At 43.0% G+C, this 26,220-nt stretch overlaps 1 protein-coding gene across 4 annotated transcripts in view; it reads right to left on the reverse strand.

Annotated features, from left to right (window-relative positions):
• Positions 1–8,192: 8,192 nt before the first annotated feature.
• The window catches only part of GAS2L1 (growth arrest specific 2 like 1), a 266,285-nt gene continuing 248,257 nt past the window's right edge, over positions 8,193–26,220 (reverse strand). For all 4 annotated transcript variants that reach the window (XM_085634362.1, XM_085634360.1, XM_085634361.1 and 1 more), the window contains exon 7: positions 8,193–20,242. In XM_085634362.1, the coding sequence (XP_085490488.1) occupies positions 18,511–20,242 (1,732 nt within the window). In that variant the 3' untranslated portion in view covers positions 8,193–18,510. The remainder of the gene's footprint in view (positions 20,243–26,220) is intronic.

Below are 26,220 nucleotides of genomic sequence, written 5' to 3' on the forward strand. Positions count from 1 at the left end.
ACCCGGTCCATAACACATCGAGCTCATGCTTATTTCAGCCGTCTGGGCAATGACCAATCATTCAACAGTCCTTTAATGTCACTAGTTGTATGTTTGGGCAAAGTGAAAATAAGGCTTTCAGACAGTCCCAAAAGGCCTGATTAATGGCCTTCTATATGTGCACTAGACCTGCCCGGACATCTTTAATAGCTGTGATGTGTGCTTGGTAGATCTTCACTTTTCTCCCTGCTTTGTCACCTTCCCTGTGTACCAGTAGTCAATTTGAGATCAGTAGGATCTTCTTCAACCTCGCCATTAAAGTAACCAGGGTGAATTTGTCTGTAGCTACCACTTTTTTACTCTCTGCAAGATACCTCTTTCAAACTTCTTTCTAATGTCTATGCAACCACACAGCTCAATTCCTTCAGCCACCCATTCCACGCCTCTAGAGCAGCCAGACCATCATTAGTTACACATCACTGGGACATCTCTCCATGCTGCTCCTCCTGAAATGGATGTCAAGCAACAGACCGGAGGGCAGTCTCCACGTCCCTAGCCTGACCCCACCCTTCGAGTAACGAATGGAGGGGGAGATTCTGAGTGTAATCTTCCATGATATTCAAAATAATGCTTTGTATGCACATACCGCACACAAATTTCCCAGTCTCAAGTTAACCCCATGTAAGTCAACTAAAAGGAATATATTTTCTCATCGACCTCTCCAAACACCCACCATGCTTAAATCAAGCAGCACCCTTTGTGGGACTAAGTCTTGGCAGAGGGCCCTGTAGTACTTCGGGGATGTCTGTCAAGCCAGTCATATAGTATACACTGAAATCCATCACACACATAAATGTACCACATATGACAATGCTGTCATCTTGAGTGAAGGGTAGAAAATATCATTAATACGATGGGCATATATACTTATCAAGACAATGTCAACCAAGCTTCCCAGCCAGTAAAATAAATAGATCATCTGAAGCAGAGCATGAGTACGCAACCAGTAGTTGCCTCGCCAGTTCACGCTCTGGTTTTGAGAAAAAATCTCACTTGTTTATTAATCTTTTAATTAATTGGCATTCCAGATTAAGACTATACGACAGTCTGATATAGCCTTTTGCCAGCTGTAAGGCTTTAGATTTCCACTCAATAATCTTTTGGTAGGTACCTGTGTCACCTCATGTCCGCTATATAACTACTGTACAGTAGTATCTGTCTCCATTGTCGGTGTTCTGGATGCCACCGCTCAACTTCAACTGCAAGCCCCAGATGTGATTCCTGCCACCATGTTCTACCGTGAAATACCACAGAAGCCAGGCGGTCTCTCTTCCACCACAAACAATAAGTGTCAAACCCGACAGTAACAATAGAAAGTAGGCACAATGTGAAATGGATGTGTTCCAAAAAGGTAAACCATTCCATGTTCACAGTGGCATCCCCAAGCACGACCCAGTCTCCAGAGAGAGCGGTGTCTCACTAACCTGGGCCTACTGGCACACTCGACTGCAAACAATCACATATATTCTGTTGGTCAGGACACCAATGGGCCTTCCGCAACCTTCTATTATGGGAGACCCGTCATAATGATGAGAGGTTGTGAGCACCACCAGTCCCCATTTGTAAGAAGGTTGCCATAAATACGATTACGACTGAGATTGAAATATTAGATTTAAATAACTTTGCCTGTTTGTATAGGATCTTTTAGGGAAGGGGAGGTTCAAGACATCACCAACATCATAGCGATCTCAGACCCATGTGTCAATTACCACCTCCCTGAATGATGATGCTACCAGGAGAGGCCAGACCACAACTCCTGTCAGGAGCTATCGGGTGAGGTAAGGTACCCAGAGGGGGATTGTCTATACTGTCCTCCTGCCATCCTGGTCATGAAGTGAGCCTTTCACCACCAATAAGATTTGCCAAAAAGGATCATAAAACCTGCAGTCCTGTGGCAGGTTTGAGGAATTGCTGTGGAAGTTATTTGACTTTAACCTCTTTTTGTTTCTTTTAAGCAAATGTGTTTCGTGAAAAAAGCAGACATCACACACACTCACACTTTCATAGTGCTTAAAGGGCCCTCAAGAGCTCAGCAACTGCTGGCCTGCTATGCTCAAAGGTTTTTCTGAGTCACAGTATTTTTCTGCAGAAGCATGATAGAAGTTTTTCATGACATGGAGGCAATTTCTGGATATTCCAAAGATAGAGCCCCATAGTGTGGGTCTGGTTTTAGGAAATTAAAACAAATGTCCCTCGCACCCTTCAAGTTCACCAAGGGAACATTTTCACACATTTGCTGTCTGAGACCTCTGTTGATATGCAGAAGGGGTGCAGAATAGCATAAAAGCTGACAGACATGGTATCTGAAAGAATACCCTAAATAGAGTGGGCCCTTGATGCAAAACTTGTCAGAATTTGACCTTCCTGTCGTGGAGCCCGCAAAAGCTCCAGCGTCAGTAAAACTGGACGGATTTTGGCATACATCCTTTTATCAACCACCCCTGAAGAAGGCTTTCAGTCTTTTAGCTAGATCCACATACTAAAGTTTGTGAATACATTAATCTTTTGTGCAGGCAATGTAGATGTCTTTCTAGGCTACTCACTACATGCCTGATCCCGACTTGTCTCCTCTTCAAATGATAATCCCAGATAACCACTGTAGAGCCGACTCCCTCTCCCTCCCCCTCCTCCTCTCCTTACTGCCCCATCTCAACTCCTATGCCAATTACTTTAAAAGGAAACAAAACACCTCTTGAAATAATCAGATCCTTTATCACCCAAACCATCTACGATCTACCGAATATCTCATTCTATTCTAACCTGCTTTTCCTCGATACCTCTTCCCTTGATCACCATACTCGGTTCTAAGGAAGGTAATCTTCTGAGGCATAATTCCCTGTTATACCCTGTGTGACATCAGATTCATATCCTGTACAAATTATCTGTAGCTCCACCCAGGCCTCTATTTCATAGTTGAGCATAAAGATGGCTCCACTGCCCCTCGACCTATGAACCACTCCTCAAAGCTTATGAAGTGCCGTCACTATCAAAGTTCACATCCAATAGTCTCTGGCTAACTTGTCGTCATAATACCAATTTCCTTTTTTCTGATATGCGCTGTCAGCTGCTAGACTTTCTCTGCTTTGCGTAACTGACCCTTGTTTCGGTTTCAGTTTGTTCTCGTATTTATCACAGAGTTTTTCCTTCTCCATATATACACTAAGGGGTCTATTCTGATGTAGGCGGATCGCCACCGCCCGCATGGCAGTGGCGATCCGCCCAACATCATACCCCACCTGCCTCCCATTTCCCCCCACCATATTATGATGGCAGGGGGGGACCGCGGCGGACGGAAAGACCGTCCGCCTTTTTTCCGCCCAGTCGACGGATCGACCGGGTGGAAACGGGTTGCATATGGTGGCGGTGTCTGCTAGACACTGCCAACCATATTAGGATGCCAGCGGGAAGCAGCCTTTCCAAAGGCATGCGGATTCCTGAGTTAGGGACCCATTTCAGGCCCCCTGGATGTTGGGGGGGTGGGCACATTGGGGGTACCTATGGTACCCCCCTGCATTTGCATGGACGATGTGGCAGGCACCACATGGTGCCTGCCACGTTGTGCATGCAAATGCACACAGTACAGCCACAGCATCACCACAATGTTGGGAATAGAGGATGCCACCGTCACCGTGGCGGTGGCATCCTAATTGCCGGTGTGGGACCGCCGCACCACTGGCGGCCGGTCCCAGCACCGCTAGGGTGGCTAATAGGCCCCTATGTATCTTTTTCACTTCTTACAATGACTTTATGGTGTCTTTTTCCTGCCAAGTGAGCATTCATTGGAAGAGATGTCCCAGAGGTATTGAAAATGTGAACATTGTTTTTAAGGAGAAGATCTGTCAGTGGTATTAAGGCTTTACGCTTTTGCAGGGCCACAGCACACAAGCCTAGAAAATTGGATCTGGTAGCCTTTATATATGAATTCTCTGTCTGCTTTGAGTTTTGATTTTCTTCTTCGTATCAAAGTCAGGGGGAGTAAGCCAACGATGGCCCGGGATAATTACTCTGTGTGTCATGTCCAAATGGATTAGAAGGTAAGAATATTTTTTTTATGTACAGAATATAGATTTTTTTTTAAATGTATATAATATCGGTTATTATAATTTAGTATTAAATACTGATTTAATGAATTTGTTATATATTAGATATTGTATTAATGGTAGTTGTTAATATTATAATACGAGTTCAATGTTTTTAAGTATAGTTTACAACTTTGAATGTTGAATTTTTTTTTGATATTTATAATTTAGTAGAGGGTCTGCTGGGTTTGTATGGTAATAGGGTAGGAAAGTATTGAAATTATAAATTATTGTTCTTTATTTGTAAAACATTTTTGTTAATTAAATATTTCATTGGTAATTGTGTAGTTTTTTTATGGATTTTTATTTTAATTAAGTTTATTTTGTCATACTTTTTTGGGGGAATTGTTAAATTAGTAATTTATATTTTCGTTGTTGGTTGTCAGGTTTATAGGGGCATAGGGTGAGAAGTTATGTAAATTATATTTTTAAATTAACAGTATTTTAATAAAATATTTAATTGTAATTATATTAATTTGTATTTAATAAAAAACAATGTAATTGGTATTCATATTCTTGGGTTTAATTGTATTTGTTTTATTTAATTAATCTTTTTATATTTTTATAGTTGCATTTAAAATGCTATAATTTGTTTTTTTGTAGGGGGTGTGGTGGTAATAGAGAGGTAGGGAAGTGCATATATTAATGTTTTTGTTACTTTACTGCTGTAATATTCTTTTTCTTTTTACAGTAAATTTTATTTATATATATTTATTTGGAATAGCTTTAAATAATTGTTTGTTAGGTATTTTTGTTTTAAAATGATTAGGATTTAGAATGCTATATGCAACCTTTCCTAAGTACAAACTACTTTGTAGTGGGAATAGTAAATGTAACACCTCTCAAGTTAAACACTTTCCCTACTGTTACTTAGATTGCAGTAGGAATAGTAAATCTAACCCCTCCAACATCCATCACTTTCCCTACTTTTGCTTATGTTGGTATGAGAATAATATAAATGCTGTAAAGGCCAACAATTCCTACGCTTTCGCTTTACGTTGGAGTGGAAATAGCAAATCTAGCTCCTCCAAAATCCAATATTTTTGCTACATTTGATCAAATTGGAGTTAGATTACTTAGGGACTGATTTAGAGCTTGGCGGATGGGTTACTCCAACACAACGTTGAAAGATATCCAGTACGCCAAAATATAAAGCGATAGAATATAATTGGATTTATATTTTCGGCGGACGAGATATCCGTCACCCTTATGACGGGTAACCCGTCCACTGAGATCTAAATCAGGCCCTAAATCGGACTCTTTTGAAGTCCAACTCTTTTGCTAGTGTTGCTTATTTTAATATACATTTTTGTTAATAATATATAGTTTAATTGTTATTTTTTGTTGTAAATATATTTTACTTAGTTCACAGTATTAAAACTATTTTTTACAATAATTTTCATTTTTAAATTAGGTTACATATATGTTTGGTTGTGTATGTTAGACAATTTTTACTTTTAAGTTATTGTTTATATATGTAATTTGATATATTTTAAAAATTGTTTAATTTTTTTTCAAGGTATATACATATAGTGGTACATATTTTATTTGAATTACTTGTTAAAACTTCTTAATTTTAATTCTGTTATTTTCTAGTTTAATATTTTAAATAAACTACATATAATCCTATATGTATTAAAACGTTAATATGTTTACCTTTCTTTGAAAATATTCTATTCCACTACATTTAAGACTTCAATGTAGACCCCGGTGTATGAAAGCACAAAGACAACCCCATAAGCCCAAGTGGACGAGGGTAAGTACATATTATTAAAGACAATTATCCTGTGGGACTCATTTCTAAATGGGAAGCTTGTTTGTATTTAAGAAGGATCCCCTTAATTATTTCAATATCAATCATAAACCAAATGTAATTTGCATAGCAAAGCAGAGGACACAAAAGATGTCCATCTGAAATGCATTGAATCCAATTGTATATTACAAAATGTAACAAAACAGTCCAAATCATGGGATTGAAACGTCAACAACCCCGTCCTTTTGGTTGACTCGTGATTTAGTCTAATGGGATGCCGTACCAACTCATGCAACCCTGTTTTTAACTTTTCTTGAGTATTGAAGACAACCACTGGGAATTGTACAGTGTCTTTGATCATATATGTTGTAAATAGAATCACTTTTGTCCACTGCGTCGTTTGCACTATGATCACTAATGTTGCATTTTGTTATACATGATTGGATCCAATTCATTTAGGATGGAAATCCTTTGTGTCCTGTGTTTTTTTATGCAAATATGCAAATTAAAAATGGGTTATGATTGATACTGAAATAATTAAGGGGATCCCTCTTAGAGACAAACGAGGTCCCCATTTACAAATGAGTCCCACAGGATAAGTATCTTTATTAATATCAATGTAGACCCCAGGCTTCTCCCTCACCTCTTTTCTCTTTTAGAAGGGAGTAAAAATCTCTAGCACCCATCGTGCATGTTGCAATGTCATTGTTAGTGAGCTGTAAGAGCTGATCTTTTGAGAGTGGGTGATCATCTGGGTGCACAGATCCTGGACTGTGCCTGTCTGCATAAACAGATATACTTTTTACAGCTTTGTGTGTGGTATCTGCATTCCAGTGCTGGCTGTTTATATGTACATGAATAACTATGCCTGTTTAATGACTACTTTCACTGACTGAGAAGTTATTGTCATATGACTGTTTCCCCACCCTCTGTGTAAAACTAGTCACTTGGATAGAGATCCTAAGATTGTGCTGACACTGCCGGAGGCGACCTATTATTTATATTGGGGAAATGCCATCACTTGAAGGTCTCTCCCAGCTCCTTGAATTCCGTGCATTTGTAGCTCCTGCTCTGCTCCTCATGGACAAACTAAAGCCAAGAGCCCTGTTGCAACCACACAGTGAAGGAACAGATTGCTGATCTCGACCAGTGACCAAACTCTGGTTAACTTTTGGGTGAGCGCATAACTCACTTAGGGGCTAGCGCCTTATGCTTGCAGCCTGTGGAATAGATGCACAGTGAGGTGTAATTTACATCACACACAAAGGAAACGTCAGTGCAGTCACACAGGACAGTTTCAGAACAGCCAAATCGAAAATGTACCAGAGAAGCCACAAAGCAGTCATCCACAAGTAGCAGGCAGACACAGCTGGCACATGCAGTACAAAGCAGACAAAGGCAGGAAATCAACACACAGACTTATTGAAAGCCACTGCAGCTTGGAGGGCACACACACCCACCCAAACATCAAGAGCAACTAAAGAGGCACACAGCCAGGCGCGGTACGTCCGTTGGGGCGTTGCCCCCCCGCCCCCGCACCCGCAGCTCCCTCAGTGTCTCTGAACTTAGTTTACTTAAGTTCAGAGACGCCGAGGGTGGGGAGAACTGACAATGCATGTCAGTCAGCATGACGTCAGACCGTGGGCATTGTCAGACCAGGCAGCACTGCAGCACAAGTGCGCATGAGTGGGCATGGTGAGCTAATTTTTAGCCCGTGCCCAGTCATGCGCACTTGTGTTTTCATGGACTTGCGCATGCCCATTAGGAGCCCCTCGATCTCCTAATGGGCAGGCAGCGGGCGAAGAGTAGGCTGTGCCCTCAGCCAATCCTGGTGCTGCAGCAGCGCCAGGATTGGCTAAGGGGTTGCCACTGCAGTGCCCACGTGCTGTTCCAGTTTGAAGAGGGCAGAGGCGCCAACGCGGACCAGGAGCAGAGGCGGTCAGGTAAGTTTTCCTCTTAATTTTAAATGTATTCTCTCATGCGACCCCCCCCCCCCCGTGCGCGTGACCCCACCTCGCGACCCCCCTCGCGACTGCTTATGTAGTAAAAACCGGTCGGAGACTTCAAGAAACAGGTATTACCTTCTCTTTCCTCCTTTCGTTTATTTGCTTCCTTTGCAATCATTTTACGCCCCGGCACTTCCAAATGTCACCAGCCGCCCCTGCACACAGCACTGGCACACATGTAGCCATCAACCAAACCAGTTGCACAGCACCAACAAAAGAGCAGCACTGTGCTACATTTGCATGTTAAACCATGGGCACTAGAACGCACATACAACATAGTCTACATAACACAGGCAGTAGTCAATGACATGAGTAGTGTAACTCGATCTCAGCATTTATTCTGCTATCAAGTTCAATATACAGGATTTCAGCAGCAGCTTGTAGGGTTCTCAAGTCTAGGCACAATATTATACAAGTATATATAAACGCACACACGCAACCAAAATATATTAATGTGCAATTCATCTGTCGGTAGCACACACTCCTAGTGCATCATGGGATGTTGGAGAGCCGTCACAAGCACAGGGTCCCAGTTAATCCATCTTGGGAGAGAGATCCCTGCTAATCTATGAAGGGAGCAAAAAGCAGTCAGAAGCACATGATCCCGTCTAAATCGAAGAATGCGTTATCGTGATTATCCTACAGAAACCCCATAGGGGAGGGAAGAATGAGATATTACCAGCACAGCATCCCAGCTGATGATTGAAAAAAGGTGGCAGCCATCACTGCAAGCTCCCAGGTTATCAATGATATGGTAGGTCACAAGCATGGTGCCCCAGATGCTCCAGCGGGAGGAGGCGGCGTAAGAGCTGCTGCAGGCTTTACCCCCACCTGTTCCATCTGGATGAGTGGAGAAAGGAGCCATCACAAATGTCTGATACTAATACATACATCCTAGGGGGAGGGGGGAGACAGGGAAACATTCATGGGCATGAGATCCCAGGTGAGCCATTACGGGTGCAACAGCGTTCACAAGCACGTTTCATGGGTAATTCACCAAAAGATGACGTCGTAAACACAGGATCTCCGATGAGCAGGGGCAGTCACAAGCATATAGTCCCAGCTAATTTGTTAGGAAGGCATTGCCACAAGACAATGTCACAAGGGCTTGTCAAAACAGGATTTCAAAGCACAGAATCCCACCTATTTTTCCCGGATTTGTCACAAAGTCCATTCTAGTTAGTTCTTCGTGGAAAAGGTCATCACAAGCATAAGGTCTCCAGCACATGGTCCCAAAAAACAGTCAAGAAAGAGGATATCAGAAATAACTGGTAACATTTGCTGCTTAAGAAACAAGGCTGTGACCAGCACTGTGTCATGGGTGATTCATCAGAAGAGAAGCTGTCACAAGAGCAGGGCGTTATCTGATTCGTCAAGAGAGATGCGGTCACCAGCACATGGTCGCAACTGATTTACCAGTAGAGAGGCTGCCATAAGCATAGGGATCAAGCCAATTCATCAGAAGAGGACCTGTCACAAGCCGAGGATCCCAGCCGATTAATCAAGAGAGAAGCATCACAAGCACATGGTCTCAGCTGATTCGTCAGGAAAGGAGCTGTCACAAGCACATCGTCGCAGGTGATTTGTCAAGAGGGAGGCTGTCGCAAGCACAAACTCCCAGCTGATTCGTTAATAGGCCGTCAGAAGTGCACTGCATTCTATCTGAATGATCATGGCGACGGCCATTCGAGCACACTATCCCAGTTTTTCAAGTAGTACAAATGGGGAGCTCTGGCAATGCAAGACAATTTACAACTGTGCAAAATGCAATTACAATTAGCATTAAATAAGCTCCTTTTAGAACAATCATTAAAAACCAAATGGAAGCTCTCTTTGTTTCAGGTCAGTTGTTGCAGAGCACGGACGTGATCTTACCTAGTTATTCTCCATCTCCCTCTGCTCTCACAGTCTCAACTCAGTCATTTGAAGGTTAGTCCGCAACATAGGTGGCCCATAGCAACATGTCCTCTTGGGTGTACGGGTGCTACTAAAAGGAAAGTTCACTAAAGAAAAGGCCACTACATATATAGGCACTACAGTGGAAAAGGTCAATGCATGGATTTCTAATGAACCATACATGCCGAATTTCATTGGCATGGACTGTACTAAGGCAATAAGTAGCTTCACCAATAGAAACATTTGTAATTTCTGAAGTAACCCAAAGTAAAATAGGATTAGAACCATCATACCAGGATTTGCTGACATCTACAAATAGAAGAGGACTAACATGGTTTGTCACTAAAGAGAAACTCATCCTAGGGTGCTCAATGGAGAAAGGATGGATCAAGGTAACTCCAGAAAACCCCATACCCATCTGCTGCCACTTAAAGAGGTCTTTCTGTAGTCATGTTATGGAGTAATCTCGCCAAATGGATGCCCAAATACCGAAATTAAATCTGTGGGCATTGCCAACTCACAGCTATTTCTACTCAGAAGGCAACAGATCCATGGCTCTCCTACTATGGAAGACGAGACATGTGTTCATCAACTGATTGAAATGGAATGATGTCCCAACATAGGTACATCCTGAAGAAATGTCCAACCAAGGGGTGCCAATGATAGAAATGTCTACACACAACTACCTGACGCAATTAAAGACGCTCACCCAAAGGTGCAATGAGTAGGTGCTGCCCACACAGATATTCTGGGAGTACAGATGCCCACCCCGTGGCAGCCTGCGCGCCACCCATTTTTGCTGACTGGAGATTGCAATCCTTCATTGATTTTTGGAGCGAGGCCCAGTGAAGACAATGTAGCCCAGGAGCCCTTATTGGGGTAGAGCCTGCCTAGAGTTATGTGCTGTAGAAGCAAACCAAAAAGAGGTCTCGATTGTGAGGTTGAGGGAGCGCTCTCTTTAGATGCCAACTCGTGAGGGCTGCATGTAACGAGGCCCCGCTTGATGCATTCCCTAGAGCGATACCCACCTGAGTTCTTCCTGAAGAGGCCAACCCCTAAGTGCTCCTTTGACCACTAATGATTGCGCTCCGTCGAGGCCATCTCATAAGTGATGAACGGAATGGGGCCCACCTAAGGGCGCTTCATGGAGATGCCAACCCCTGAGTGCTGCATGGAATGATGCCCACCTTGGAGTGCTCAATGGCGATGCCAACCCTCGGTGTATAGTACTCTAGAGCATCCCTTGCAGAGATTTAATCATGCTTTTTCATTTTTTCTAGGTACATAATGTTTTCATTCTTTTCTGTGCTGTAAAGTGTCTAAATCCGGGAAACTGTATAATCATCCCTGCCAGCCTCCCAGTAGAATAACTCTAGTACCAATGTCTGTTAGATCTAAGAACCATAAAATACAAGTGGAAAAGACTGGAGTGGAGGCAAAGGTGAAGTGAAGAAAGGCTTAGGAAAAGATGATCAAAAGGGAAAGGAACAAGTGGGTTTGGGTGAGTATAGAGGAAAGAAAAAGGGGAAAAAAGGTTTGATGTGGGGAAGAAAAAAAATAGGTTTGAAAAGATAACAAGGTAGTTGAGGAGTAAAAGAGATCGGAAGAGAAAGTAAGATATCAGAATGCAAGAAATTGAGAAAAGTAGGTTTACATTGGAGCAAACTTAGAGACTACTGGGACATGATGAGAGGGGAAGAAGTGAATAAGAAATTAAGGCATGGGGTAAAAGAGAGATGTAACAGAAAGAGGATGTGGAAAAAGACAAATACAAGGAAGCAAGAACAAGGTGAGCTGATGGGATCTGAGGCAAGAGGAAAGGAGATGGAGAGAGGAAACAAATATGAAGAGAGTTAGGTTCCGGACGGCAAAAAAGAAATTGGAGAATAAAGAGATGTCATGACAAAATTAGAGATTTGGAGGAAATAGCAAGGTAGAGTAAGTGACATGGATGTAACTGAAGTGCAAGCAAACGTTTTGAAGTGTGATATCTGCTATAAATTCACACGCTGTTCCTAATCTCACCGTCTGATTGCTGGGTTCAGAAACCGCATGTTCCATTTGAACAAGTGAAAAAGCGGGAGTCAACCACAGAAGTATTCGAAATGACTCACTATGAAATGACCCCAAAGGCCATAAAGCTCTCCATTTCCATGCTACCTTGAGACCATACATTTCTCCCCGTATGCGCGTGCTTGACTTGCGTGACTGTGCTAGATGTCTACTCAAATGAAAGGAGTGTAAGTCGCATGCAAATCTGTAACCGATTTTAAACAGCAAAATTAATTACAAATAAATCTTTTTCAGTATTCATCTACTACAGATGTACAGGTTGTGTCGAGACTGAAGCAATACTCTTCCACCTGGACAGAGGAGCATTTGGTATTGGAGTAGTAGATCTGTAAGTACAATTTGCCTCACTGACCGCGCTTGTCTTATGTGAACTCTGACACATTAGTCACAGGTGAATGGTATGTATGAAAGTTCAGCACGTTCGAAATATCCTGCCCAAAAAGTCAATTTAGCTGCGTTTTCTCACCTTTAACATGCTCTGCGCCTAACCTTTTGCTTGTGCTTAGCACAACCGAATGCCAGGAGAATGCCGCTTTGCCACTGAAATATGGTGGTGTGCAGATGACAAGTTTGGATCCTAGCATGGCAGACTGAACCTTTCATTCTTCCAGGGTGAGTAAATTGAGTACTATGAATTGGTTACTAGTAGCACCTGTTAATTACGGTGCTTAGAAATGGCAGAAGTGCGGCACTAGGCACTATATAAAAACAGGTTATCATCAAAATGTTCAGCTGGAAATCAAAGGTTTGTGATTGGTTGACCTTTGTGCATGGGTCCAAATGCTACACAAAGTTTCGTTTTCCTAATCTGTAGTCCTAGCAGGGTAAAACTTTATTGGTCTAATAATATCGGAGAAGTGCCAGGGCCTTTTAACTGGTGATTATTCATTTGTAAAGAGGGTAAGGAAATCAATTCCTCGATTGATAAAATATATTGAACTCCCTTTAGGAGAAAATTGTGTATGTGTCCTAACACATAGTTATTCTTTGCATATTTGTGCGGGAGGCTCATCAAGGGTTAATGCTGATAGTTGACTCATGCACCTTCATGATGTAATGGAGCAAAGAGCATTACTTTCTGAAACAAACATATTGTTTCACCATAATGCATTGGATGACAAGGTGGTTCCATTAATCTATCAAGAACCAAATTGTGCTCCAATACCACTGTTGGTAGCTTTGTCAGTAGGATCATTCTCTCAAGACCCTCCAAGAACATCTTGATGACCGGAATCGGAGATACAGAAGTGCTCTCACTATTTCTTCTTGAAGGTATAACGCGACAGAAGTAATGCAGGACCCGAATCTTTTCGATGTAACATGTATGTCTTGAACAGTTTCCACTAGAAGAGCTGCATCATCCTGCTTCCACCGGATAACAACCCTGTATAACATGGCCCTGAGTTGGCTCGTCTAGATCCTCTAACAATATTTATATATCTGTGGGGTAAGTTTACATTTCCAAACTCTCAGACCTTATGAGCCAGGGCACACGTTGACTAGCCTGGGATCTAGGGGAGAAATGTCCCTTCTGTTTTCAGTAATTTCTATTCTGTTATGAGTTTCTAATATGGGGCCACTTACATCTCTAAGAAAGATGGGAGGGCCATCGTTGACTCCCTTCTGTAGGCTCCATAGAACTCCTCGGCTTCAATGTTGCCATTCACTCATCACAAGTGGTAGAAGTGGCAGAGGCAGAAAGGAGGTCGGATAAAGGGGGACTGTGCTCTGAAATACTTCTGACCCCCCCTCCTTATGACAAGCCAAGGGCTTCATAGATGGTATTTTGGTGAATACAAAGTCCTTCTGTTGGCCGGGCATGAGACTTGACTCCGTAATGTTCAGAATAAACCCTGGGGAAACAGCAATTGTATTACCGAGTTTGTAATATTCGGAATTTCTAAAAAAGGATTTCCTTGTACCATTCAGTTGACTCTGTAGGATTCACAAATGTTCTGGCCACAGCCAAGCATTTTGTGAACACCCTAGGTGGTGATTTTGTGCCACAAAACACAGAAACCTTGTGAGGGAGATCATGAAAAGAACATTTTCTCTAATCCAGGTTAGTCATGAAGTCCGCTTCTGGCGATAACGAAATAAAGTCGGTTACATTTTCATCTTCGACTTCTTTGTTCTGACACACCAGATTCTGTATAAAGAATTAGGTTAACCACAGTAAATACTAGCAATATTTGGCCATTTATTTATAGAAAACCTGTACCTGGGACAGGTGACTTTACTTATGTGATTTTCCCTTTGTGAATAAACTTTTTAAATCCTTTTTTAAGTGACCTGACATCAAGAATTACTACTGCAGTGTGTTTCTGATACTTGCAATAGTTCTATTACTTTAAACATTACGGCGAGTTGGTGGCATTAAACTTTACAGCTGAACAACTGTACTCACATATTCTGTGAGGCGTGACGTAGACACTCCACTCCGATTCACTTTTCTTTAAGAGCCTCCAGTCCTTGCTGAGTTACCGGTTTAACAATAGTAATCAAAACATGGCAGCCTGTGGGTGCCGTAGAGTCATGGATGTAACATCTGCTCTCAAACATGTTGTGGAATGTTACACTTCCTTAGGTACTTCCTTCCGGTACCTTTTGATCAAAAACCAGCAGTTCATAGTGTGTTAATAGGTTTCTTCCAACTACTTTGGAAAACACTGGATAAACTACAGGTTGACTTATCCCTGGCAGTTCTATACTGCATTACATCATTTCTATGGATATTTTTACTACAATTCTGACATTTCTGGTTTTGTGGCTTAGTATGTTAACCGTGCTCTCTGAGAGGGAGCTGTATACATCTTCTCTTGATAATTAAACTGTGGTCATTAATATTTTTAATTAGTTTTACTATTCATAACGTGTTCTTTACATTCAGGGTGAAATGCTAATAACCTACCTGATGAGTTATTACAATTGGCAAAACGCTCCCTTATGAGAGTAGAGGTTTCTTTCCTCCCAGTTATACTCAGCAGACATATTATCTAATCTAGGAAAGAACTGTGTAGATTCCGGTATTTCTGGACCGCTACTTTGCACCTTTCAACTTCCTTCCATGTCTGTGTTTGTTTACTGCTAAGGGAGGCACTGTCAGGCGCTTGAATGGCTTGTTTTTCTGTGCTGCTGGCACAGTGCTTCCTCCACCCGTCCCGTTGTTTAGTTACTGTGGTTTTCACATGTTTTGGATCTCACTGTGTTTGTTTTTGCTTCTGAAGCCTTAGGTGATGTTTTTCTGTCTTGAGTCTTGTGCGGTTGGAACCCGGAATCACTTTGGCCACGTTGCACTTTTATAGCATTTTACATGTTGGGTGAAGAATCACATATTGTAGCACCTTGTTACCCAATCCTGTGGTGATGCCGGTCATATTAAAACTCATGCCTTCAGAGGTTTCTTTGCTGTTTGATGCAATGTCTATATGCTTTGGCAGCCTTGAGAGAATCCACATGTGCACGAAACAGCTCACAAAGTAAAACCGAAGGATGATCAGGACGGGAACTTTACCCGTCTTCGTACATTTTTGGTGCGCAACTGGAACTTGTAAACTATTTTAGTTTGGCTCACTTGGGTGTTTTTTTTTTACACCCGGCAGTCACAGGTTGTTTACTCTGTTTGCACTCACAGGATGTACTAATTATTTCAATGAACACTATACTTTGTTTTCATAGTAATTCTTGTACACATCGCTATGCAACGGACGCTTATATTGTCATTGTCCAGCTGTAGGTTTTTGTCTATAGAATACATTGGTCATCTCAATCCGCCCACAACGGGATCTTTGACTCGGGGGAATGTTGCATTCCTGCTTCTTTGGACTCGTTGACTCCAAGGAAGTGCTGAGTCTACCACTTTGTCTTGTGATCACCCCACTTCTATCATGACATATCATATTTCCGGTAGCAATCCAATGGTCATGGGCATAGCTATCAATAGTGCAGCAGGTGCAGTGGTACTGGGGCCAAGGTGCGCGAGGGTCCTATTCGACCACAATTATTTTTACTACCGAACCAGGGGATGGGGCCCAACTTTCATGCTTGCATTAGGCTCACGGACTCTCGAATTGGGGACAGTCCTGCTAAGTGCTTTATCTCTCTCTGTCTAATCCTCTGAGAGGAGCCATCTGCTTCCTTTCCCAAAAAAACCACTGCAGTCCCAGGGAAGTTCTCCACACAGGCTTGAACTTCAGACTCGAATCCAGATACTCAGCCAAAGTACCTTCTGAGGACTAACTCAGGACTTAACTTGTGACTTGATTCATCTGCTGCGGTTAGGAAAGTCTTGATACATACATTGGAAACCTCCCCATCGTAAAGATAGTTTTACATTTCTTCTTACAAGGGAAATGCTGTAGAGTTCTTCCATATCTTCCCATCATTGGTGATTACACCTTTACAACCAAGCAGTGGCGGGCTCTGTTCTACAGCTCAAGGTGGCGCCCGTCTCTACTTTCCTTGCTGCGGCTTCCAGCCTCCCTCGTTTTCTCTCTTGAGGACCTATAGTGGCTTCTGGATTGAGGAACATATTCATCACCATAACGGGTTCTGACTGTCCTCCTGTGTAGGCAGTCTTTTCCTTCCTTTACGTTATGTGTATTATTGCTATGAGTGTAACAATCTGCTACAAAACCTCTCGCAGCGATTCTAACACTATACTCAGCATTTGCTATCACTAAAAGCCTGAGTGTCTCCACCAAGAAACTCTCCGTGCCCTCTTCCAATCAGGCCTCAATATTCTCCATCACTCTGTATGATATAGACACATACCCTGGGCGAGGACGTTTGCGAAGATAAAAGTCTTTACCAGAGATGCTAAACGTAGGTCGAGGAGGTGTGGAAACAGGCCAGTTTTTCAGCACTACCTTCATAGATACATTTACTGTCAATGAACAGTGGTTATCTCAAAAATCGGGCATGGATTTCGTTCTCCGGGATTTACGTCAAAATCATTGGTCTGTACCTTCCTCTCTAAAGTCTTCCAACCTATGGGTATCCTCTTCATCTGGTGCGTGCTGTATTTCCTCGAAAAAATTAATATAGGGTTAACCCTAGAATTTATTAACATAGGTTTGGCTGCAATATTATTTTTCATACTTTCTCCTGTAATTGGCTTGAACGATAGTCTCCACTCCACCTGCCTCTCGTGTGTTTTTTTTTATATTTAAAAGCATCGCAGGCATCTACGGCTCCTCCAAGGTTAGCCTGTTTCTCCTTTCCTGAGATTTGGAAGGCTTCTTTTTGGTGTTACTTTTGTGACGTGTTACTGCTTGGACTGAAGTGAATCTTTCAGGGCCAACAATATCAATTTCTGTGTATTTTAAGAGGTCGATAACATTAACAGGGCATCTGGGCCCTTGGCTTTTTGTTTTTGAGTATTTTTTAAATGGATGAGGATGTTTCTTATGGACAGATTTTGACTTTAAGGTCACATTTACAGTCTTTTCAGTTGAGAGATAGCCCCATAAAAGTTTGAGATCTCCACTTGTGCCACTTTCACAGAAAAATCATTAGGTGACCAGTGTCCTGACTCCATTTCGTATGGTGACCAACTCTCTTTCTTTTGCATTTTCATGCTTTTCGATAGAAACACGCCCACCTCACATACTTGGCGTTATTGAGGTTTCGTGGATAACAGGGATTACCATACAGACTCTCAGCCTCATTCTGAGCCCCACTGTAGCCCTAATTTGGGCAAAAACAGGAGTTGCTCCCTCAATCGAGGTTTGCAGTTGTGTGCTGAAAACTCACACAACCGGAAATTCTCCCGTTTACAATTCCACAGGAAATACCCTGTGAAATATGAATGTGGAAAGCAACTCAACAAGAGGCAAAATATGTGGAAATCATTGATTCTGCATGTTATGCCTCATTCTGAGCTGCAAAACTTTTACTGATGTTTTAACACTGCACCCACGAATGCCTGAATCCTGGGGTTATCAGTAATATTGGATAAAGTGAATCATTTAACCGAGGGCTCTTGTTTGTGTCTACATTTTGAAAAACGAGATGCCATTTCTCAACCTCACACTACATAGTGACATTACAGTATATCACAGTATGTGAATCTACAGCAGATTCATGGTGCAATAAAAATAAGCGGAGGGATAGAATACCAGGCGACTGGTGAAACGTTCATGAGAAGACAGGAATGAAAAAGAGAACAAGACATAAGATAGGTGATTGGAAAGAGGCATGTTATGACACAGAGAGTAAGAAGAGATTGGGCAGCTTTATTGCCAAGTTTAAGTTCGGACTCTAACCCTTTCCAGGAACTACTTGGGCAACTTCCTTTCAATCATTTTACATGAAGCAATGGACCCTTGCTCACTTTTGAAAAGCACGGAGGGCTTCCTAGGTCTGAAAATGGCACACAGTAGTTGGAAAAGTGCTGTTATCAGGCACTGACGTTTCTGTCACATGCCGGGTGCAAAAAAGCAAACCTCTCTTGGGGGCATTAAAATAGATCCAGGGAGCCCACCACATGGGACCCCCACCCTTGAGAGACTAGTTTACAGCAGAGAGGTACACAGAGCAATGGAGGACATGCATCAAGTACAGCAGCGAGCCAGCAAAGGCGTGGGAACGGGGATCTGGAAACAGCAGTAGGTAGGCCTTGTTGGCCTGTCTCCATAAAACAACCCTCCTCCATCAGCTCTCCTCAGCCCCAAGAGTTCTCTTCTGGACCCTCTAATTCCAGCTGTCCCTGGCTTACATGGGTTTCAGAGAAGGAAGCAAATATAGAGTTCAAAGCCCGCCAGGACTTGTGTTTGCTGGGGCCGGTCTTGGGCGGAGCACCGCCCTGAGGAGACCGCGCAGCAGACTTGTAGCTCTGAGGGGTGGGGATTTTAGAGGGCTTCTTGTCTGGCTGATTGTCCATTCTGGGACGTATCTTGGGTCGCAGTTTGAGTTTGTAGATGGAAGGTACTCTGTCCGCCCTCTTCTGTGACTTCTTCGGCCTCATGACCACCTCTTGGACCAGGGAACCATCTTGGACATCTTGTGGACAGCTGGGAACTGACTCATCCGTAGTCACCACCAGAGAGCCATCATCATCCTCCTCCGACACTTCTTCTACCACCTCATTTTCTTTAGCAGTGGACTCTAGGTCTCCTTCTGAGCCCAAGACACCGGACACATTCCAAGAGAGGTCCATATTTCCATTGGGAAGCTCAGGGCCTTCCTGTGAATCATTTAGCGCTGTATGATAGTTGCTGTCATCTGAGGAACTGGACAAAGTCCCCTTCCGCCAGTGTGTGACTGACTCTGGTGTGACTGGGGTGTTCCATGACCCAGTCAAGGGTTCATGCCCAGCGGAGCCATTGGCAAGCTCTTGAATGGCTCCTGGAGGAGACGAGCGCTGAAGATTAGCCAACATATGTGTACCCCTGGCATCCTCTCGCTGCCGTTCGATAAAGTCCGGTAGTATGCCACCCTTGCAGTAAAAGTTGAGTGATGATGATGACGAGCTAGATGAGCAATAAGCCGAGTCCACAACGGCCTGGTCTGGGGTGGCCTGCTGGTATCTATGCCTTACATGGGAATGTTCTAAAGGTGCAGGGTCCTCATTCTCCAAACCAATGAGTTGTGAGTTGGCTAGGAACTCCTCCTCCAGACTCTTATACAGCAGCTGCTCCTGGCTAGGATCTAGTCGTAGGGGAGCTAGAAATGCCTGACTCAGGTTCTCCAAGTCTTCAATGTAGCTCTCACATGGCTCTTTTCCAGGCAACGACTCTGTGGAAGCAGTACGGCTTGGGGACTGGCGAGACAACCTTCCGAGCCTAGGACTGGGGTGGCCTTGAGACTTTTGTAGAACCTGAGGACGAGGCAGTGTCCTTGATTGGGCGTCAGTCATTTTGGACAGTGGCGATGACCTTGCTTTTGCAGATAAAATGGGGGTCTTGGACCCTGCAGGTGGTATGCGACCGGGTACAGGGCTTGTGGTCCTGACTGGAGGCTTGCCAAAGCCATTGGCCTTCTGCTGGCCAGAGAGTGCTAATGAGTGCTGCCCATCTTTCCCTCGGCTAATAATCAAGATGGCATCACGGTCTTCAGCTCGACCCTGGCTCCGCGCTCTCTGATTATTTGGGCTCTGAGCACCAGGCTTGGTAGGACCGTGAGGACCCCGAGATCGGCCACGCTCCTCTAAGACAGAGTTTGGGTGTGGCGTTGACTTAGATGGTGTTAGTTTGGTAGTTGGGCTGCGGTCTTGAGACTGACTCCGGCTGATCGGCTTCTTCCTTGGAGTACTGGCTCTCTCCCTGGCAAGTCTTCCATCCTTCCCAAGCCCAGTGAGAAGGGCCCCGTCGCTGAACTTCCTGCCCGGGGGACCACTCTGCACGGAGGAGGCTGAAGAGTCACTGTCACCAGAATAGCGTCTGGGCCGTGGAGGTCTGTGTGGGTGGAAAAGAAGGAAACATGATAAAGATAGGTGAGAAAACACAAGAATTAGCTCAAGAACACAAACTAGAGAGCAAGACGGAGGAAAGGGATAGACCAGAATAATGACAGGTTCTAGAGGAAAAGGTTGTGACTCATGACTATGGACCTATTATTTTTAAAAAGTATATATTTCCACTATTATAATTATCGTTAACTAGTTGTTACTAAGCACATCATTCACTCCAGGCGTCCATTTCCTTTGTCTAGTGTCATTACTAACCAAAAAACCACAGGCTTGACGTGTCAACTTTATAAAATTAATTTTACAATTAAATACATTCTCATAAACTCAACTCCCACAACCCACTTGTTTAAAATATATGTAATGTTTGTTATACAGTGTCACCATTGCTATCCAAGGGTTTTCTTTGAAGTAATATCAGTTATCTGTTCTCATTTGCTGGGTGAGTGGGGGAAGAAAATTTAAATGGGTGTTGAAGAAATGTAGGGATTGGAAAGTTGAAAGTCATTTGATGGTTGGACACGGGCTCTGCATGTTTATGGATGTCCTGGTGAAGCGCTTGTATTTTGTTTAATGCCAAAGAAGAGAAGTATAACAATTCACTGTGACACATAGCTTTTAAGTGACCACGTTTCACGTTGGGCACCTTCAGCCTGTCCTGGCTTATTAGCTAACAGTATTTTGCATTTGAGAACTTGTAATCATTTTAAATATTTATTGAATAGAACAAGTTACCAAGTGGTTAAAAGGGGATCTCGGCAAAATGCAAAACGATAATACTGATAGAAATAGAATAATATATAAGGAAAAAAGTACAAGTGCAACACACGTTTCCGAAGACTCGGCTGAATACAAAAAGTACAAAATCAAAAAATAACCGGAGTTGCTGAGTTGAGACATAGATGGCCTGAATGCAAACGGGTTGTTGTTTTCCAACCCCTGTGTAAACCTCTGTTTGCACAAGGGTCGGATTTACGAGTTTGGTTGTATTTAACGCATTCAATAATTATTTAATTCGTTACATTTTGGAAGGTCAAACCTGCTGCAATTTAACAAGGGAAGAGCATACAGTATTTACCGTATCACGCGGATTTTGGTGGGTCAAATACTAAATCTGCATGTTATTTCCCAGAAACTCGTCATAGGTGCTATTTATCACACTGGATAAATAACATAACCTGGGGTATTGTTATTTATCGGGTACGATAAATAGCTCCTGTACTCATAATCAGGGCCGTGGTAGGAAGACAATCTCAAACTTCTGCAGAGTGTTGTGGAGAAGCATCGTGGAGGAGGAAGACACAGTCTAAGGGGAATCCGGGGTCCACAGTGGATGCGACAACAGTGGCTGTAGTTCTATTTTCCTTTACTATGAAAGTATGGGCTCCAATCTGCAGTGTTGGTGCCTAAAAAGATGGAACAGGTGGAAGATGGCAATTATTTATTTAGGTTTACTTGTAACGTGCACTATCACTCATAATACAGAGTCAAGGATTCCTAAGTCAACTTTCTGACCATGGACACCTATTCAGTGAAAAGCAACATCTTGAATAGCATTCTGAATTTTAGGCGGTTAATTTCTGGCCTCTTTGAAAGCGACTAAGAGTTCAAGAACGCCCTTTTTTGACTTTGTGTTTTGCGATTTGCAAATTTGATTTTCTTTGTGGATCTGAGGCAGTGTGAAGGAAAGTGTTTCTGAAATTTTCGGGAAAGAAATTCAGGACTATTGCCATTGCATATTTTGTGGAGCAGGAATGCAGATTTAGCTTCAATTTGTTTTTGGGTACTGGAGGCCAATGCAGTTGTTTTCTGTGTTCAAAAATAGGGCCAAACTGTTTAAGATTAAATCCTGATAATAGCATTCTATATCTGTTGGAGATGCCTAATACTTTTTTAAGGGAGACTGAAATAGATAGAGTTGTCAAAGTCGAGTCTTGATTAAATGTATGTGTCCCCAGCCATAATATTTTGGGAAAATGCTAAGTGGAAGATGGAAACATTATTTTCAGAATTCTGAGATTTTGTAGCTGAGGCAATCAAAGATTCATGGATAATTGGGAACCCAGGATAGTCCCTAGAAAATGTACAGTTATTACTGGTTTGAGGCAGATGCCTGCTGGTAGTGGCCATAAGCTATTGTCCCATTTCAATATTTTTTAAAGATTGAAAGTATTTTCTAAATGTTTCTACTGGTAGTTTAGTAAGTAAATGGGTCTATTGTTAGATGGATCCATTAGGTCTAAAGATTTTTTTTTAATAATGGTAAAATTAAGAGATGTTTAAACATGTCTGGTATCTGTCCTCTAGATGGAGGAGTTGTGTATTTCGCAGACACTTCGGCCTATTTGTTTTTGTTCTTTAATGTGCTTCCAGCAGTCTCCTGGGGTATGGTCATCTGGGGTGCCCAAAGGCCAACTCTTCTCCATTAAGGTCCCATATTCTTTAGTCGATAGTAAACTGAATTCTGTGTGCTATGCTGGCTTGTTTTATGCTATGTTAATTGTTATGTTACTGGCATTGTGTAGCACTGTTCTACCACTTGTTGTGTCCTGTAGTGATTTTGGAATCTGGGACCCAAGTAACATTCTGAGACTCTCTTTGACTGGAGTCAAGGTGGTCTGCTTAAGCCCAACAAAAACAGAAAGCATCACTTGCCTTTCATCACCTGCTTTGACAAAGCGACCGCCCTCCACGCTCTTCATTCTGTACTTCCCTTACTTTATGCAAGAACCTCAAATCCACTTGACACACACATATGCCTAATGCACATTAGCAGTTCGAGTGAGACCTTTGCCCTAAGTGGCCACCGCTCTCCGTGTCACCACGGGCACCAGTCCTAGGCTCCCACCTTAGAATGTACTGCTGTAAGGTGTGTTAGTCTAATTAGTCCACTGGAAGCAAACCAAGACTGACACCACGATGCATGCGGTGGAAACATTACAGCCCAGGACTTGATACAGTTTAATAACATGGAACGAGGTGGTCACTGTACTCCGCTCACTTCTCTCTTCTCATTAGCCATAACAACTGGCCCAATTTCTCAATCAAGGTGGCGAGAGCTTGCTCAGTACTAGGCAATTTAATTAGCACATTTGTGTTAACCCTGAATTCTGTTGAACATACCTGTTAGCATCACACTCAATCACTCTTTTTGTTGCCCAACATATTTGTACGTTTCACACATTTGAGACTCATAGACATTCCTCAGCCTGGTATTAAAAAACATCCATGACCTCTCAAACCATCCGTTTCTGTGCCCCAAATGTCCCACTTACTAATCCCAAATTCTATGGGATAGGTTTTGATTCTGAGCCTTCTTTCATTCCGCAGCACACGTCTCATGTAGACTACTGTACCATTACCTACACAGCCTCCCCAAGAGACTTGTTGCCAGGCTACAGCCAGAATGTGCGTACACCTCTGCAAGGGCAACCACAACACACCTGCATGAAAGATCTCCATTTTTGTACATCAAGATTAAATTAGTGGTTCTTTGGCCCATCCACTGAGCCTCCTGGGGCAAAGCCCCAAAGCATCTCAAGGTTCTAGCCCTCCCCCCTACACCACAACCAGATTCCACAGCTGGTCATCCACCCACCTGATCCATCAGTGAGCTTTAAAGAGGATGACATATGGACCCAGCTCCATGTCTTCTGGCTTGACAGCCTAAGACCCAGCTTGTGGAATGCACTCAACCCTTCCTTGAGATCTGATCTAGCCACTTGCAATTCAGGAGACTCCTGAAAAAAGGAATTATTTAGCCTTGCTTTCTAATTGCAATCCGAACAGATGGGGGTTGCTAGACGGAAGAATATCGGGCAGGGGCTACCTACTTGACTAGGCTCGGATGTGTGCATGCCTCCTTGTGCCCCTTCCCACCTGGGTGATGGACTCTCTACCTTCTACAAATCTTCGGCTTTACTCTCTTGACATCACACGACTAGACTATCTCAGGAACAACCAAGGAAAAACCTTCTAAATATATGTCTACTGTAGGACCATGGCGGAAATATATTATGCACTGAGGGGTTTCTTTTACGAAGTTCACAAAATAATGGCTCATTTATGTAAACCAATATCCATACAGATTTGTTTTTAACTTCACACATCTTTACTATAAAGAACTAACTTGCATTCCCTTTCTATTCGATCGCTTTACCTTTTCGGGCCAGCAGAGAGCGCCATCGGACCGCGCTCCTCAAGAACTCAAGATGCCTAATGTTCAGAAGCACCATGTAGTGAATGTTTTAATTTCAACGTCACCCTCCTGTGGCCGCTGTACAAGAAAAATATGTTTCTCGGACATATTACGACTATTGCGTATTTCCTCCCATCTTTTATAGGTTTAGAGTAGGTCGGGACGAAATCGCAAAACTAAACCATCGCTGCGAAGTGGCTCAGCATCATGTGTGACATCTGCCAATTGTAGCTTGGCACTTGGCATGATGGGAAATAGGGACGATTTAACCCATATCTGCATTATGAGGGCAGCACCGAGAAGTCCATCAAGGGAAACTAGGAGGAAACTGAGATTTTTAAAGTGTTTTTTTTCCTTTCTCAGTCTTAGGGGTGACATGCGGTGTATCCTGTGCATGGCCGTCATCAGATGGAGAGGACATACCGGGTGGAATTCAGCTCCGCCGAGCACAAGTGAGCCAGTGTCCCACACCCGGTTTTACCTGGTTCAGGAGCACCGGCTCTGATGCTACAGACTGGAAGAACCAGCTGATAAAATCCCTTGAGGCTTTGGCTACAACATCAACTAAGCCACTGCCCCCTTCCCTGCCATTTTGTTCCTGTTGGGGGAGGGGTTGCTAGAGAAGCGGCTGTTAGCAAGTGGTAAATGTGAGTGTTACATTTTTTGGTACTTCGAACAAGTGTTTATTACTACCCATTTGAATCCGCTTTTAGACTACAACACAAATATATGAGTTAAAAGCAGGGCCTTAAATGGGCAGGTACTGTCCGGTACTGAGTACCTACACTTCTTTAATTTGAAAGGGATAGTACCAGCACTTCTCAGCATGCTCCAATGCTTCTAATAGGAGAGTATCAGCACTTTTCAGCAGCAAACAGGTACTGAGGATAGTAAGTACCTGCACTTCTATATTTCCATTTAAAGCACTGGTTAAAAATGCACGGTTTCAAGGGTTTGCCTTGTAATTTAAATTGAGATTTTTAAGGAGGAGCAGAACACAAAGATATCTGTAACAAAGAAGATTAATCCACTAGGCTATTGAATATAAAATAGAGCTCTGCAACCAGCAATTACACACTGCAGCAGGAACATACCCCTTCTTAGCTACATTATAATGGTTTAAAAATGGACCAGGCAGGACATGCACACAGATCTCCCCATAAAATACATTAACCCCTAAAGTTGTCCTACTACGATTATATATTGAACCATGCTGGATAAAAAATAGAACTTGCATCAGGTGCCTTAACCCACTCAGCGAGTTTAAAACAGTATGTCCTCAATTAAGTATGCCAGAGTACCTTTACTATCCAATTACCAATTTCACTAGGGACAGAGTTTGCAAAAAATATTATGCCTAGGCTACGAACTCTATAATTACACAGGCCCTCATGACTTCACCCCATTTCTGCCGTCATCTCCCACCCCCAACTTGTGGGTTCCCTAAGTAATTTTTCTATTCCATTAGTGAATGTGCTGCGGTTTACAAATCCCAGACCCAAATACAATGGCTTCCTTGGCAGCCATTTTAAGCCACAGAATGCAGTCAGCTTAAGCTGCCCCATGCCTGGTGTGCAGAGTTACCAACTGTCATCAGAATCATCTTTAGCCTTTGCTCTAGGTTGGCCACCTCACAAAGTTACTTTTTAGACAACAGCGTCTTTGTATGCTGCTGGGACTTGTAGTACACTCTCAAAGCGCGGCGTAGACACAGAGAGAAAACAAAGGGAGTCTGTCATGCTGCTGTGAAGGGCGTTGGTCAGGCCAGT

The sequence above is a fragment of the Triturus cristatus genome, chromosome 11, assembly GCF_964204655.1.
Source record: "Triturus cristatus chromosome 11, aTriCri1.1, whole genome shotgun sequence".
NCBI lineage: Eukaryota > Metazoa > Chordata > Amphibia > Caudata > Salamandridae > Triturus > Triturus cristatus.